This window comes from Argiope bruennichi, chromosome X2 (assembly GCF_947563725.1).
Source record: "Argiope bruennichi chromosome X2, qqArgBrue1.1, whole genome shotgun sequence".
NCBI classification, from domain to species: domain Eukaryota; kingdom Metazoa; phylum Arthropoda; class Arachnida; order Araneae; family Araneidae; genus Argiope; species Argiope bruennichi.
Window position 1 is genome coordinate 80,396,576 of NC_079163.1, and position 19,071 is coordinate 80,415,646.

At 28.5% G+C, this 19,071-nt stretch overlaps 1 protein-coding gene across 1 annotated transcript; it reads left to right on the forward strand.

Moving 5' to 3' along the window:
• Nucleotides 1-1,505: 1,505 nt before the first annotated feature.
• On the forward strand, nt 1,506-11,596 carry LOC129960946 (ankyrin repeat and MYND domain-containing protein 2-like). The gene has a single exon (XM_056074708.1). It carries the CDS (start codon nt 1,617-1,619, stop codon nt 2,829-2,831), a length of 1,215 nt encoding a protein of 404 aa, XP_055930683.1. The 5' UTR covers nt 1,506-1,616; the 3' UTR covers nt 2,832-11,596.
• The last annotated feature ends 7,475 nt before the right edge of the window (nt 11,597-19,071 follow it).

Sequence of the window (19,071 nt, forward strand, 5' to 3'; positions counted from 1 at the left end):
CAACATATTAAGTATATCTGAAATAAAAAAAAATTATTATAAATAATTAAATAATCAGGATTAATATTTTTGTTTATTGCAGGCATATATTTTTCATTACAGTCGACTCTGCTTAATATGATCACTTTAGGATGGTCATTAAAGAATGTAAAAACTTTTGGGTGGTAATGATGCAAAATGCAGAACAGCTAACCAAAGAAGAAATTAAAAGTAATGCAGAAATAGTATCCTTTTCTACGAATGATACAAACTCAGAATATTATCTTAAACAAACTAATTAATATACATTTGGAAAATATTAACAATTTACCTGTGTAAGGTTGCTTTGCTTGGAAAAGCAGTTTTTTTGTAGCATCTGATATGCATTTGAACTGTGTAAATAAATATTAAGTGCAAATGCTTTTGCTGTGGATGAACTACGCTTTCCTTTGTTTGACCTCCCTTACATATGCAGTTGCGATCGAATAAATTCAAACAAATATGGCTTATCCGCAAATTTTGCCTGTAACTGTCCCATAAGGCGAGAAAAGGTATGATTTTCATATTGACGTTTCTTTCCTTTCGAAACACTTGAAAGCAAAATCTTTATTTTCTTTGTTTTGAGAGTTGTCTGCAGGCGATTATTTGTGGCATATGTTGATATTGTTGGAGTACATACAAGATGTTTAGTATCTTCAACAGATGAACAATTGGATGCAGGTAAAGGCAGAGTCACCATAGGTTGATGTTGTTTTAGAATTTACAGATTACTGTAGATATTCCTTCTATAATAATTGTGTATGCAAATTTGTTTAACCTATTCTTCAGCATGCTAGTAAAAGAGGAATCGGAGAAATGTTTGTTACACACTCTCACACGTTTGTTACATACCTTAAGATGTACTTTAATTTTTCTGGTTGAATGCTCCATTTTAAGGCTAAGAATCATTTTTTGAATCTGGAAAATATTTATAATCAACAGAAATTACATTTCATCAAATTTTAAAATACAATTATACGAGTTAAGATATTAATCCATATGATGAACAGTATGTACTGGCTGAGAAAAAGCAAAGACGAAAGTTACCTCACATATCATGCAAATATACAAATAGTCTGATAAATCATACCTGTCCTCATCTGGAGTGATTCCGAATAAAACTTGTCCAGGAGTTTCACACACAGAACACGTCCTTAAATTATTCTTTTTTCTAATTTTCGGATAGGCATCTTCGGCGTTCAAATCCATAGCGATCCTGAAAAATATTAAAAAAAAAAAAAAAACAGAACACACAGAAACGAATATGTATACAAAGTTATATTCAGGAAAATAATAAGCAAAATATAAAATTTAATCTCAGGAGCAATGAGAACGCAGGCTCGAGAAAAAGCACAATAGAATAACCAACACTAGAAATCCAATATGTCACCCACGTGATGTCACCGTATTGTCTTTTGTAGTTCTCTAGACTTGCGGGATTGAGATGGCGTTGCAATCGTTAACCAAAAGTTGAAGTGAAACCTCTGTCCTCTCCTTTGTGGACATCGTGTTCGAGAATAACAAAGGAACGTCATTTTGGACGATCGATTGCTTCTTCCTTGGTTGCGTAACGGTGGTTCTGCATTCCATATGTCAAGATGGCTATGGCTATGCCTTCTTCACGAAGTGAGTTATCTCTAAAAGAAAAAGCGCTTTTTAAATATACTCAAGAGCGAAATTATGAAGAAGTTAAACGCTTAATTACTGAAGAAGAAAATATATATGTTGATTGCGTTGATGCCGAGGGCATGACACCTCTTCAACATGCCGCATACAAAGGCTGCACTAAATTGTGTAAGTTATTGTTAGATTGTGGAGCAGATGTGAATTATACAAGGCAGGTTTCACGTTATACTGCTCTTACATTTGCTTGCGTAGCTGGAAAAGCCGACGTAGTTCGCCTGCTTTTGGAATACGGAGCTTCAACCTCAAATGTCACTTCCATCAATAAGACCTCAGCCCAGATGGCTGCATTCGTTGGAAATCATCATATCGTAAGTATAATCAATAATTTCATACCTATCCAGGAAATCGAATATTTCAATAGAATACAAGGGTTAGAAACAGAACCCAGACTTCCACCAACAATGAATACCATTGTTCACAAAATGGCCATTATGACGAATATTAATCCGGTAAGATTGATAATGTATGTTCAGAGTAATCCAGTACTTCTTCACAGTGTAAGGAAAGTTGTAAGAGTTTTTAATGCTATGGCTGAGAAATATTTGAGAGTTGAAAATAATGATTTACTGTCTCTCAAGTTCCACCATTTGGCATATGTTTTATCTGCATGTGAGAAATACTACATTGAGCATGCATCTGCAGAGGAAAGTGAAAGAAAATCAATTAGAGAATGTTTAAATCCTTTCATTAAATATCTGATCAAAGGGGATGTCAATGGTTTCCCTGTTAATCTGGAGAAATTTCTTCGACAGGATATCCAAAGGTATCCATTTGTTGAATGTCATTTATTTCTGCAGCTTGTGAGAACTCTATCACCAGTTGAAATTGGAGGTGAACCCAGTGCAATTTCTATTATTGGGGAAGCTGTAAATGGTCAGCGTATGAGTGATAATACTTGTATTTGCTCAACTTGTTGGGAGCCGAATGCTGAAAAGAAATGTTCTGTTTGCAAATCGGTTCAGTATTGTGATAAAGCATGCCAAAAGATGCATTGGTTTACTCATAAATTAATCTGTCCCCACCTTACTAAATTGAATGAGGGTGTCGAAAAGCTTCATTTGGAATCTAATTTTTATGAAAAAGATCCTAATGCTCCAGGTCAACCTGGTTGTAGTTCACGATCATAAAATATATATTCAAAAGAAATCTTATTTCCAACTTCCCTATCTAAATTAAATCCTTTGTTTGCATGCTGCATTGTATTTTATCATTTATTATAGATGTATTTAAGTTGAAGTTCTGTGATTTTATGTCTTTGTTTTTAAGTAGTTTAATTTATTTTTGAGTTAAGTTTTTAGATTGTTTATATAAATTTTGTTTGCCACATGGTATTATGTAATTATCACAGCAGGTATCAAGGCAAGATTGGTATGTTTGGATTGGTTTTATTGGCATAGAGTCAACAACTAATTTGAGATTCCTGATAAAGCATTAACTGTCAGATATCATTAAAAATATGTAAAGGTAAAACCTGTTTCAAGTTTTATAAAAGTACATTGTGGCATTGACCACTAGGATAGCCTTTTAAGTTATGTGTTTAATTACTTATATCAAGACATATTTTAAATTTGTAATTGGATATAGAAAAGATGCATTTGGTTTAGGTTTATAAGTACTGAACATCTATAATTTTTTTTAAAAATTATGTATGTAAAAGAAACAATAAAATTACTTGATTTCTAATATATCATCATTTGAATTTGTTATTTACCACATCAATGAATTATATTTTGAAAATCTTCTTTTTAAAAAAATATCTACTTTGATCTGCTATTTATTTTGAATTTGGTGCAGATTGCTCAATATTCCCAAGATTAAATTTTTATAATAAATTAATAAATGCTTAAATGAAATGAAGTTTTAATATGTCAGAAATTGTAAATGCTAAGAAAATATTATCCTAGAATTTGCTTTAAATCTGTTCTGTAAAAATTAAGTCTTTACCTACTTAATATGTTTTCCCCATCTGAATTGATCACATGTTTTTAAAATGGGAACTTCCTTTATTTATGTGTATATGAAATGTTCACTATTTATTGTGAAACATTGGTGCTTTTGTATATGACCAAGAATGTGAATTTAGTCCGTATTTTATATAATAAATCAATGTATATTATATTCCAGTCAATATTAAATTCTTATAAAATGATTTTTAAAAAATAGACAGATTACAGTGGTATCAGAATGGTGTAAAACCGGTTATGTCTTCCTTTTTTTCCTTCCTCGCAACCATTTGTTTAAAAGTGGGTTCAAAGGAAGTCTAGGTGTTGAAGATAAAATATTAGTATATTTCTTTCATATGATAAAGCCAATAAAAAATATGAAGTATAGTTATTCCTGCCTGGTATCATGTCAAAATTGTCTTGTTTAGGTTAGTTATATTAACTTTGAATCAGTGACTAATTTGAAATTCTTGGTGAAGCATTACTGTCGGATATCATTAAAAAATATATAAAAGAAAAAAAGTTTTTCAAGCTAATAAGAAAAAAAAAAAACTGGCTTTGGTTATTTAGATAGATGTACAGTTGCTTCTATCAAATAATTTCTTTTTAAACTTATAACAAATTCATCCCCCCCCCCCCCCCCCGCATCTAATTATATGTTTTGTTTATGTTTGCTCATGAGTTACGAACTTAAAAAAAAATTTCATTTATGCTTACTGCTGAAAAGATGAATTTGCTTAATTTATAATATATTATTTTGTTATATGCTATTTCTTATCAATGACTTACAGTTATTGTAAAAATTTTCCTTTTAAACTGCAGCGTATAATCATATGAATTTGGCATTGTTCCATTATGTGGGATTTACTGCATCTAGGAATTAGTTAATATGAAAATTTTCCTTTTAATTTGTAATATGCTTTTATGTAAATTTATATCATTTTCTTATGAAGTTTACTTCACCAATGAAATACAATTCTTATTGAGAAAGTTTTCCTTTTAATTTACAATATATCTTCACCACCGCAGCTACAGATTTGGCGTTTTATGCACTAATGCGCCAATAAAGAGCAATCCTGTTGTTCGCACACAACACTTAAAAACCGCAAAATCTGTAGCTGCGGTGGCGTTAATACGTAAGTGCCCTTCCTTTTAATTTGCAACATTTTATTATATGAATTTATGGTTGACTTGTACTTTAGTGTGTTCCCGAGTTTGTCATCAATATGGTAACCCAAGGAAATGATCTTCCAGCAACCCTAATGCTGTTTTGTTTACTACTTTTTACAGTGGTTGAGTTGTACATGAACTACAACTAGTTTATGAAAAATGTTAAATTAAATATAAAAAATATCAATTAAAGATTTTAATTTAGTTCTGTATTATAATTTTAAAAAATTGTATTGTTAATAAGACATTGTAATGTTATTTTTAATATGAATACAAACAGAAAATATTTATTCTTTTTCAATCCTTAATTGTCAGTTTACTGGAAATTTTCCCTTTTAATTTGTGAAGCATCTTCGTATGAATTAATGTCATTGTTATATGTTATGTGTTTTACCTCAACAAGTTACAGCTAGTGTGAAAAATTTCCTTAATTGTAATTCGTCATGTGAATTTATCATTGTTCCATCTTAAGATTTACTACCTCCAAAGAATTAGTTATTGTGAAAATTTTCCTTGTAAATTGTCTGTGTGAATATATATTCCTTCCATTGTTCCATCTTGTGGGATTTACTTCGCCAGTAAAATACAATTGTTATTCCGAAAATTTTTCTTATTTATAATCTCTATGTAAATCCTTGTTACTGCTCCATCTTGTGTATTTTACCTTATTAATGAATAACAGTTATTGTGAAAATTTTCATTTTAAACTGCAGCATATATTCATATGAATTTGGTATTGTTCCATTTTGTGGAATTTACTGCATCTAGAAATTAGTTAATATGAAAGTTTTCCTTTTAACTTGTAATAAGCTTTTATGTAAATTCATATCATTTTCATATGTGGTTTACTTCACCAATGAAATATAATTCTTGCGGAGAAAGTTTTCTTTTTAATTTGCAATATATCTTCATGTATATGTATGATAAAGTTCCATCTTATTTGATTTGCCCCATCAATGAATTACAGTTATTATGAAAAAAATTCCTTTTAATTTGTAATATGTTATTGTATCAATTTATGGCTGACGTACTTTAGTGTATCTCCGAGTTTGTCGTCAATATGGTAACCCAATGAAATGATCTTCCAGCAGCCCTAATGCTGTTTTGTTTACTACTTTTTACAGTGGTTGAGTTGTACATGAACTACAACTATTTTATGAAAAATGTTAAAGTAAAAATAAAGAATATTGATTAAAGATTTTAATTTAGTTCTGTATTATAATTAAAAAAATTTTTATTGTTTATAAGACATCGTAATAGTATTTTTAATATGTACAGAAAATATTTATTCTTTTGCAATTCTTAACTGTCGGTATACTGGAACATTTTCCCTTTTAATTTGTGAAGCATAATCATACAAATTAATGTCATTGTTCCATGTTATATGTTTTACCTCAGTGAGTTGCAGTTATTGTGAATAATTTCTTTAATTGTAATTCTTCATGTAAATTTATCATTGTTTCATCTTAAGATTTACTACCTTAAAAAATTACAGTTATTAAGAAAATTTTTCTTTTAATTTGTAATTTGTGTGTGTAAATATATATTCCTTCCATTGTTCCTTCTTGTGGGATTTACTTTAACAGTAAAATACAATTGTTATTCTGAAAATTTTTCTTATTTATAATCTCCATGTGAAACTTTGTCACTGCTTAATCTTGTGTATTTTACCTTATTAATGAACAATAGTTATTGTGAAAAATTTCTTTCCAATTGTAATATGTCTTCATGCAAAATAATGTCATTGTTCCATCCTATGTGGTTTACTTCATCAATGAATTAAAATTGTGAAAACTTGCTTTGTGTGAATTTGTCATTATTCCATTTCATGGGGTTTATCTCATCAATGGATCACACATGTGATTGAGAAAAATTTCCTTTTAATTTGTGAAGTATCTTCATGTACATTAATGTCATTGTTTCATATTAAATGTTTTATCACATCAATGAAATGCAGTTATTATGAAGTATATCCTTAGTGGTAATATGTCTTCTTGTGAATTTATCATTGTTCCATTTTAAGTAATTTACACCACCAATGAATTAGTTATTGTGAAAATTTTCCTGTAATTTGTAATGTCTTTGTGTGAATATATATCATTGTTCCTTCTTGTGGAGTTTACTTCACCAATGAAATACAATTGTTATTGTGAAATTTTTCCTTCTTATCTATAATAATTTCCATGTGAATTTATGTCACTGTCCCATTTTATTGGGATTATCTCGTCAATGGATTACAGTTATTATTGTGAAAATTTTCCTTTTCATTTGTGAAATATATTCATGTAAATTTACATCATTGTTCCTTCTTAAAAGGTTTATCTCACCATCAGAGCCAGCCTTCTCTATGAAAGGTGCAAGAAGCTATTTGGGGTCCTAAATTTTTTGCAAAGTAAAAATAATAATAATAATATGAACACACATTACTATTGCATGTTTATTTAATGCGTGCTTTCGTTTTTGCTATTAATTAGTTTAGAAAAAATTACAATTTTTGAAGTTTCTTTTTCAATGCTTAGTATAACAAGAGCATTTAAGAGTTATGCACACATGCTTGACCCAAGATAATTCTCTATTAATTTTACTTTTCTGAAAGAGTGCTCAGAATTTATTGTAGTATCTGGCAATGTAAAGAAAAGATTTAATACAGTTATTACCTTTAGAAAAAAATCATTATAATCATTAATTAGTATATATTGCAATATGTGTTGAGCGTTATTTACATCCCTTTCATTCAGAATCAAATCCCGTACCCAAACAATTATTTGGTTTAGGTTTTCATCTACATCGCTATTGTAAAACATTAAAAAATTTTCTAATTCATGTTTTTCTAAAGTTTTTATGTCAGTGATTAATTTAAAATCTATCTTCTGTCTGTAGAATAACAGTATCAGTTACAGAGTTAAAAAATAACATCTAAATTTCTCTACTGGGTTTTCTATAATTTCATCTTCTGCTGTTTTGAAATATAATTTTTTGCTTTTTCTAATTCTTTTTTCAGGAAAATGTTCCGAAAGATTTAAATTGCATTCTATCAGTTTTGCTTCATCTATAAATGAATTAAATTTTGAATATTAGTTTTAATTTTATTGGATAAATTAAAAGCCTAGTCAAGAACAATTGTTTTTACTTGAAATATTTTATTGGTAGTGCTCATTTTTGACAATATTGTAAACCGTACTATTAAGCTTGAAATAAATGCCATTTCTTGTAATAAATCCTATAGACCTTTAGCTTTTGAACCGCTGAATTATTGTTATTTGCATCAATAAATTCTTTTAGGGCATTACAAGTTTGTTAAAACTGTATGTATACTGCTTTAATCATACCTATTTTGGCTTCCCAACAAGTGTTGCATAATGGTTTAAGAGTAATGTTTAAAAGATTTGTAGAATTTTTTTTTTTTTTTTTATTGTATAAGCAGAAAATAAGCAATATAAATGTTGCAATATCCAAAAAAAAAAAAAAAAATGTACATTCAATTTTGCTGGAAGTGGCAATACAAATTATTAAATTAAAAGAGTGTGATAGATAAGGCACATAAATTGTGTAAGGATTTAGAGCAATTATTCTAGATTGTACACCTTTATATTTCCCTTTCATGTTACTAATGTTGTCATATGCCTGTCCACTCACTACAATTCATAATAACTAAATCAAGCTCACTTAATATTTCCAATAGAGCTTTTGCTAGTCCTTCTCCAGTCACATCAGTTAGTTACTTCAATAAACCGTATGAATGACTTATTTATACTTAATCTTTTTTTTTTTTTTTTTTTCAAAATTTGCATGCCTAATAAAGCCTGGAGTTTGATTTTTATGGGAAATATCAGAAGTAGAATCTATTTGGATACTGTAATACATGACTACTTTTGTATAGTCTTCAATTTTGTTAAGAACTTCATTTCTTAACTGCAGGAATAATTTGTTCTTGTGATGTATGGCTAAATCATGCACCATACTATTTTTAGAATTTTTTTATTCTGTTTATATGAACTATAAGCCCAGAGTCGTATTTACTTAATAATTCGATTAAACTTAAAAAATTTCCATTATTAGGCGTTCCTATTATTTCACGGTTTCCTTGAAGTGGAGGATTCTTGCATGCTAAAAAAAGAATCGCATCTACAATTCTTTGAAATAGTGATTTAAGCCATTCTGTTTCCTTATTTATATTAACTTCATTTGTTTTATCAGAGTCGAACATAAATTTAGTCGTTTCAGTAACTCTTTCTAAGCAATAAATGAATTGACAAATGGAATACTCATGGTCTGGAATTATAGTTGATTACTTTCACTAGTTATTATAAACACCTGTAAATAGTGTAGATTTTTCATTTCTTCAGGAAAATGTACAAAAAAAGAAGAAAAAAAACTAGTCTTTCGGTGATCATTTCACCATTTTAGCACTTCTAAAAAAATAAGTAGTGGAAAATGATCTACCTTCAGCATTCTTAGCAAAAACTCCTTTGTGTTCAACAGGTCTGTTTTTAACACAAAATATTTTAAACTTATCATTTATAATGCTCGTTCATAAACCTGAATCATTTATATGCACTTGATCACATTTGTTGTTGTCATTTTTGTCGTTATTTTCTAATTCAAACCTATTTATATAAACATACAGTTCTTCAAGGATTTTCAGTTTCTATTCTTTCATTGTAAGATTATGTAGTTTGTGCAAAACTTTCTTCACCAGTTGAAGCTTGAATTGTAACTTCTGAAGTTGAAGCAATTTCATTGTGAGAATTACATCATAGAGAAGAAAACAGATATACTCACGACTTTTTGAAATTTAGTTTTTCTTTTTTTGAAACCAAGTCTTGACACCCAGAGGGAGACTTCCTTGCCATGGACATGATTATATCTAATAATATTAAGCATTTTATAGTATGAATTATCAAAGTAATAGATGCAATTTAACCTATTCAGTGAGGTAAATGGCCGTACTTTATGTTTATAATATGTTGCACACTTGCACTAAAATGTAATATATTTTCAAACTTTGCATATTTCAAAACATTTTTAATTTCTTTCTATCTTCTTTCCGTCCCTCTATTACCGTTCAGAACATTATTTTAGTTCTTAATTATGCTGGGGCCTCCATTGAATTTACATTGTTATTATGAATTTTTTTTTCTTTTAAGAAAATTCTGCTTTAGTTGATTATTTGTGTGAAATTTTGTATAAATTATTCATTATTCCCTAGATTTTTTTCATTACTGAATCAATATTTATGGAATAAATGTTGTAATTTAACAAAAAAATACTTTTGTGAATGATTATATATTCACAATAATCCAAGAAAATATTATTAGAAAATTTGCTTTAATTCTGTGATGAAAAAAATGAAATCCTTCTCTGCATAATATATGTTTTCCCATTTAAATTAATTTCCAGTGTTTTGTGTGGGAATTTCATTGTGTCATATGTACATGCAAAATTCACTATTTTTTGTGGAAAATAGATGCTGTTGTAAATAACTAGGGATATGAATTTAGTCTGTATTTTATATAATGAGAACCAAAGTATATTTATATTCCATTTAATATTCAATTCTTGTAACATGTTAACTTAAGTGAAAAATCAATAGATTGCAGTAACATTGCTTCAGAGGGCCATAAAACTAGCTATGCCACCCTTTCTTTCTTTCTTGACATCAATTTCTTTCTTGACATGATGTAGGATCCAGTTGTATTGAAGGGGTTTAGAAAAAAATCTGTGTGTTGGAAGATGAAATAGTGTATTTCTTTCATTTGATAAAGCCAACTTAAATGAGGTAGATAAAAAATAATAGTATTGACTTTGGCACAATTTATTCTAATTAATTGCTACTATCAGACTGAAAGTGCAATTGAATCCATTAATTTATAATCTAAAATTTTTGAAAAGGAAATCATTTACTGATGTTTGAATTATCTTTTCAGTAAAAATCAGTGAATCATTTCCAAAGGTTAAAAATCATATAGAATTTTATAATGTTGGAATTTAAAAGTTTTATTGAAGATATTACTTCTCATATCTGCATGTATGGAATGAAAATGTTCAGTAGATTTTATTTCACAATTCAATGAAAAATTATCATTTGTACTTTTAACATTAACCTATTAATCAACAAGAATACTGTCTACTAATATGAATAAATTTTTACTATATTATCTTGCATATTGATGCTACTCTTTATGATAAAAGCAAAATTTTGATATGTATCTCTTGCTTGTGCATGCTATAAGTCACTGTGGCCCAGATAGCTTCAGATAGTTCTGCTGATTCAAATGTTCCATCATATTCTGATTGTAACTTAATATTATAATAACTTTCCATAGTAACTCATTTTATAAGTTAAAATGCAATATCTAAATATAACTTGGTTAAATAATTACATTTATTTGATATCATGATTTTGATGCAAAATCTTCCTAAACTATTAGATGAAAGGAAATATATTTGATGAGGAATGAGCTAAAATATTCATAGTTTTCTAAAAGTGTTTTTGAAAATGTCTGAAAAATTTAATTTTTGTACTATCAAATTTTTGCATATACTACAGTTAACATTATTGACTGTTACCATATTATATATTTTGTATGCAATTCTCATCAATCGCATCATTGATTGGAGAGGGTTACTGTGAACCCCTTCTGCTTAAAATTTTCTTTTTGTGTTCTTGCAGAATTCTAATAGCAGTTCTTTGCAATGTTGTTCATGCTGTTTTTAAATGTTTATATATGTACATGTATGTCATTTAGATGTTGAAATAAAAGGTTGTGTTTTGTGAACGAGTGAGTTTTGTTATCAAATTGGTAAAAAATATGATTAACTATTCATAAAATATCAAAAATGACTATTTCCTCAAGGAGGATCTTCTTCTCTCATTCCTCATAAGCTATTCATTTTCAAAGAAGTATTTTGTCCTCATTGTTGAAAATGCTATTGTATTAAATTAAGTGAACAGTGTTAATTTTTGCTTTCAAGTGTGACAATGCAATCATTTTAAATCCAGCATTTTTATGATTGACTGTTTCTAGTCTATGCATCAGATGATATTAATCAAAAACAGGAAGTTAAACTTTCAGTACCACATTTATTTTAAAATCTAGTTTGATTTGTTGCATATGGAAAGTTGGCAAAAATGTTTGTGCATACTGCCTAAAAAGTTGCTTAGGTTTTACACTAAGCTATGCATTTATAAAATGAGAGAAAGTTTATTGAATTGTAGACTTTAAAAGTAAAGCTGAAGGGCAATCCTCTTGCAAATAAGAGTGGCAGTTTTTAGTGTAGGGATTCTGTCTGAAGAAATCTAATATTCTTATTCGTAATTAAATATTTTCTATTGCATGACAGTTCTTCGTGCAATATTGAAAGTAATCACATTTGAACTTCATGGTATTGTATAATATCTGCTCTAAAAATGTTATAAAATTGCCACAAGTAACGGAAACAAGATAGTCTCAAGTAAATCTAGACTGTTATTATTTTTTGCCTACGATATTGAATTGAAAAAAATTACTCATTACCGCTTTGTACATTTCAAGAACAGTAAGGTGTGTATTCTGATTTTGGTGAACCAAATGCATTAAGAATTATATATAACAAGCGTGAACGTCATTCCGATTTAATTTATGCGAAATGTATTTTGACCGACCAAACGACTATTCTTTAATTGCAATTTAAATCATTGACGCCATAAAACCAAACCAATGTAACAGTGGAGTATCGGTACGTTCTCAATATCGTATCATTGCATTTCCATTTCCTTAGAAACTGCAATAGAAGACTTGTATTGTTTTACAATAAGGGTCGGCTTGAAGAGTGCATAAGCAATCAGAATTCAATGCACACATTATTTGATTTCTACGCGTGTTGCAATTCTAATTTTTAATTAAATGTAAAATATATAGTAGAGATTTATGCTTATTCAAGTATTTTTTTTCAAATTGCTATTTACTGTACAGAATAAATAGCAATGTATATAAATCCGCAGCGTCATATTAATTTCAACAAGTAAAAAAGTGCTGCCATCTATTGCATATTCGAAGAGACGACCTGGTTTGCGGAATCGGATAATACACGCACAATATCCTTTTCATGTATTTTAATAAATAAGGAGATGCGGGTACCAGTATTTGGTATTGATATATATCCAAAGACCGGATCTAATGAATTGAAGTATTTCAGTTGCTTGTCTTAGTTAAAAAAAATTAAGAAAAAGAGTATAATAATGAAATTAGTGTCACTAGAAAGCAAATTTTTAAATTTTAAGAGTGCACTGAATACTCCATCTACAATTTTGAAACGAAATCTCTCTCTCTCTCTTTTAATGTAATCAACTGATATTGGTAGAGGGAATAAAAATAAAAGTTTCTGCCAAAGGAATATTTTTTGGACTTCTCAAAGCATTTTTAAATATTTATTAAAAGTCGAAAAATTACAACTTTGCCATGTAAACAATTTCAGAAAAAATTCTATCATAAATAAAATAAAAATAGTACGCCAGAAACATCCATTTTGATATTTTTTTTCCCGATACATATTTTAATCTTTTTTACCTTTTAGACGAAATTATGAAGTATTAAACAAATATATATATAATATATATTATTTGGTATACTGGGTACTACAGCATAGAGTATCTTATAAACAAAATTTAAAGTCTATAGATGAAAAATTTAAAAAGTTACAATTACGAAGTCGGAATGTCCAGTATTCCGAAACAACAGCTGTAAAATGCATTTAACAAAATTTTATCTTTTAACGTGTTGGTTTTAAGTTTTAGAACTTTCTATATTAATATAAAACATTATAAATTTTACTGATATTATTTTTTCAAAAATAAAAAAAAATTAGAAAATTGTCTATAGAAACTCATTTCTACTTTATATTATTGTGCAGTATATAAAACTGCAAATATATTTTTGATAATCTGATAGTACTTTCTTTAATATCGCTTATTTTTAATTTTATTATTTCTTAATAAAAAACGCAACAAAAAGAAAAACTTGTATTCATTTTTTTTTCTTCTAATTTTTAAAAGTAAAATGTATAATTTGTAACTTTCAGAATTTTATTGTCAATTTAGTGAATATATATTGTAAATAGCTATTCAGTAAATAAGGAAAGTTAGATAAAAACAATTATACAATGTGAAAAGTTTACTTAAATGTCTGAAAAAATAATCACTGCGAAGAGAGTATGTAAAGTACATGGTATAATTTTTCATGGAAATTCTTGAAATAATTTTTTAGTTTTTCTAGATAAAAGCACACTTTGTATTTAATATATGTTGTTAGTCTTACCTCTGTACTCAACTTAGAAATATCATATTTTCAAGATTTTGATAAATCAAAACTTGATCATGCGGGTTTGATAATCTAATATACAGAGAAATTCAAAAAAATTAAATAGTTATATCAATGTCATATTTTACATCTACAGAATTTATTATACTATTCTGTTAAAAAAAAGATTTGAATAGAATAAAAATAATAAATTCAGGTTGCAGCTTAGCAGCATTACAGCTGCTCGAAGCATGCACTGAGTGAGTCGGAATGTCCGGTATAGCAGACATACATTTTGATTTAAATATTTTTACTAACGAAAAATATGAAATACCAACAAAATTCATTATATAATGTTTACCAAATAGTAAAAAATCATCATACAAGCATTGGAAATGGCAAATAAAAGATTAAATACTAATAATAACTTAAAAGAGTAGAACTCATTTTTGGGGAAAGAATACGTGATTCCAAAAAAGTAAATAAATTAATCAATTGTCAGTCCCGCAACCAGAAATTTTTACAAAGTTAATAATAATATGAAAGTAGGGAATCAACTAAAAAAAATAGAATGGAATTCCGTCATTATTGGATAAATAACAGCTATTCAGTGTTGATGTCCGATATACCCGAGACCAGGTCTGAAGGGGTTAAAAAATATACAAAAGCTATATTTTGGTCATATATATGTATATATATTTAATATTCTGCACCTTCCCCCATAATCCTTTAACCCCGCCTATTTTTCGGAGGAATAAGTCGTAAACTCTCCCTCTGACCACTGATTGATTGTGACAGTAGCCTAATCGCTACATTGTAAAATCTTACCTACAGCAAGTAAATACTTTTTTATTTATGTTTTGTTTGGTACACAGCTGTGGTCATCTGGACACTTACAATGTACATGTGTTTCTACGAGTGGATATGGCAGACTAGACCAAAAAGATGCTAAATTAGGCTTGCGGCTTAATGTATATCGAAATAGCCCTAAGAATTGTTTCCCAACAGTAGTAAAAAATTTATTCTAATAAACTATTACTGCAATTTAGAAATGACGTATAAACAGAAGGATACGGTATTATAGCAGCTGCAACAACTTATCCCTAATTGTAGAGAAATTCAGAAATCTATCTTTCACTACCTTCCCTCCTTTTTCCCTTTCTTCTCCTGGAAGGTTTTTAAATGATGATAATGCGATTAAAGATGCTGTTGAAAAACAGAAAATTTGAAATATGACATTTAAAGTAAAAAATTGTGATGAGTTGTAATTAAACGACAATTTTCAATAATTTTCCCCCGTATTGATCGTGTATATGCTGGCGAGCCCTCACTGCGCTAGTGAATACTAAACTAAAACAATAAATTTTATTAAACTATTCACTTCTTAGTTTCTTTTACCACTAAATCTGTCTCGGATTTTTGAGCAATTGTTAGAAGCATAGAAGCACTCATCTCATGCCTTAAGATCTTGGAGGGAGGATTCAAAATCTAAACGATATGAATCACACTGCTAAAGTTATACAATTTTACACCATTGGATAAAGATAGGAGCTTCAAGGCAATTTTGAGTGCTGCCTCGTATTGGCTAAATCTGCCACTGCGCCCAATTGGCGAAAGGACGAATTACCCCCAACGGATTTAAGTGTAGCAGGCATACGTCTGATCCATCTTAAGCGAAATCTGCTACTCTCCTGTTCTGGAGCCAATATTCTACCGCACCTTTACCTTTCTAAAAGTTACTTTCACTCTTCTAAGTTTCAGTTAATTAATAAATAAATAGATAATCAATTGTACTTACTTCATTAGCGAATTTTTGACAGATTAAAAATAAAAATGACGGAAAAAATAAAAGCGTTTTATATTCACTTCGTAGATATATGTTGAGGAACATCATGATTATTTTAACCAAATAAACCATTCTAAAGCATTTTTCATGAAAGTATCTTGACCAAATATTATTGAAATCTAAATTGAGATCTAGACTACTAATTCTAAAATTCACTGTATGCAGCTTTTCGATTCTAACAATTTCTTAATTATCCTATATTGCATTTAAAATAAGTGAAACAACAAATGTTTCATAAAGAAAGAGAAAATTAATTTTATTTGCAAATCTCAAAACAAAAATTGTTGCCGTATATAAAGTTGTACTGAATGACGGCATTGTAAAATATTAAATAAAATATTAACATTAATATTGTTTATTTACGATTTTAAATGAGAAATAAAAGAATAATGTTTCTGAGTCTGAATTAAATACAACCTCTGGAACCTACGATACTTTATCTAGGTCAATAGCTCTCAGACTGAGATATATAGACATACATTTTGATAAAAAATGCAGGATTTCGGGAAATGTATTTTTTATCCTGAAATTTGAAAATGGTTTCCATTATAACTGTAAATTTTATTAATTTTTTAAAGTTCCTTTTATAATTTTCATATATTTACAGTTCAGAAATATAAAAAATAAACAGTTTTGCTCAATTTATTTTATTCTATACACCGTATAACTAGGTTTTTTTTTTTTTTTTTTAATTATAAAACTCGTGTATTCAGGTCTGCCGGAGAAAAAAAAATCTTAATACATGAATGGTAATATAATAAAATAATTTTATACGTATAAAATTAATCTCATTAAATTTTAGTTATACGGAAAGTCTTAAAATTAGTAATTTTCGTTTATTTTCGTATGTAAATAAAAAAAAAATTACAGCACTTTTTTTATCCTAGTATATATATATATATATATATATATATATATATATATATATATATATATATATATATATATATATATATATATATATATATATATATATATATATATATATATATATTGTAACTACTTTCGTGGAAGAATATATGGAGGAATAAAATATCAAACTCAAATACTTCACAATAATTCAGGATTGAAACATAAAGTGAATTTTTAGATTTGGACTGGATTTAACTTTCAAATATAGGCTGATGTAGAACTTAAAAGACCATGAGAAATTTGGCAAGTATATACTTGGTATCCAAAGTCATCCTTGCCTCTTTGAAGCATGTTCTATGATGTAGTGCCAGGTTTGAAAAAAAAATTACTTTCTCAATCATTTCGACACAAAGACGTTGTTTTTCAAACTGGCGAAACCAGCTATGATACTCCAACTTTTGGAAGGAATAATTCCATACTTCTGACGAAATAGTCTTTCAATAAACTTAACCAACCAAATTGTATAATACAGAGCATTTTCTGTTGTAATCTCATCACTTTGATGTTAACACAAAAATCAAATTATTGTAGTTCTAATGAGGATGCTCCTACATAGTCATATTTCTGACGAACAAATGAAATTTCAGAATGTCTGTCTCATAATGATATTCAATATATCATTGTGAGGGAGACATTCTGAAGTTCATTTATTTAGTTGCGAAGATACAAATTTTCAGATTTGATATATTCTTTTGTAATTACGCTGTGCTTTTCACATGTATTATTATTCATGATAGAAAACGCTTTCAAAGTTGATTATTTAGTTTTGATAATGGCACAAAAGTTTCGAAGACACATGAAGGAGCTTTATCTTTGACTTAAAAACAGTAGTTATTCCCTCTGTTTTAACCAATATGATATGATATACAGAGCAAAAAGGTACATGAAAGAAGTTTAAGACACAAATTACTTTTAGAAGTTTTTCAGTGTGTTTAACTAGAAACACCAATGTATATTCAAAAAAAATATTATTAGAATTAAATAATGTCCTCTTTCCCTGAATTAATAAATGATTTTAAAAGTTAACTACTGCGTTAAAGATTTTTTGTTCAATGAAAAGTCATAATTAATCATATAAATTATAATAATTAAATGGGAAATTGTTTTTATATGTTTCTTTTTAGTAAAGAAGGTCCTTTATCTGATTTATCTATTTAACCCTAATTTTTCGATATCAATTAAAAATTATTTATGACAAAATTTATCTTTGCTATCTGCTCTACGTTTAAAAAACTGATTATACATGGTGAGTACAAATGATAGACAAGATTTTAAAAAATCATATTTTTGAAACTACTGCACATATTACAATAAGTAATGCATGAATTTCAAGAGAAAAATATCAAGTTTTTTTCAGTTACAAATGTTCTATGTGTGACCCTCTTGTTACACTTCATACGTCCAATCTGTAATCCAGTTCGTTCCAAACATTTTGTAATATCATTCTGTCAATGATTCTGAAACCTACACAAATGCGTTCTTTAAATTCTGGCTCTGTTTTCGGCATTGGTGGCACATAAGCAATGTCTTGTCTCAATGATTTCTTTTTGTAGGGTTATGTCAAAGATAACAGACAAAACAAAATGCTGCAAAATGTTTGGAACGAACTGGATTACAGTTTGAACGCATGCCGTGTAACAAGACGGTCACACATCGAACATTTGTAATTGAAAAAAATGTGGCATATTTCTCTTTAAATACATGTATCACTTATTGTAACATGTGCAGTAATTTCAAAAATAAGATTTTTTTTTTCACCCTGTATATTGTTATCTGAAGGAATATCCAATACATGAAAATCACGCAAAACTTATTACTTTTAAGAATAATGAAAACGCTACTGTGGCCGTAAGCAACTTAAAGGGTAATTTCCTATTTTCAGAAAATAGAATCTTTTTGCCATCTTTTTATCCTCAGAAGCTTACAGCCGGGCTTGCAAAAGGTCTATAAATGTCTAGAACACAATGGAAAGAAAACGTTAGTGGTATTAAAGCCAATTATGCTAGGGGGCGAAAAATTATACCTCAGCCCGGCCATCATTTACAGTTACCACTCATTATGGCGGGGGCTAAAAGCTGTTTTATGAACGTGCCATCATTTAACCTCGCTACGTTACTACATGTCCGTAGATCCTAAATCTCTACGCACGGCTTATTAAATGGTTTCTTTTCGCTACTAAGTTCTATTCTAAAAAAACGTCTTGCAATTTCAGACATAT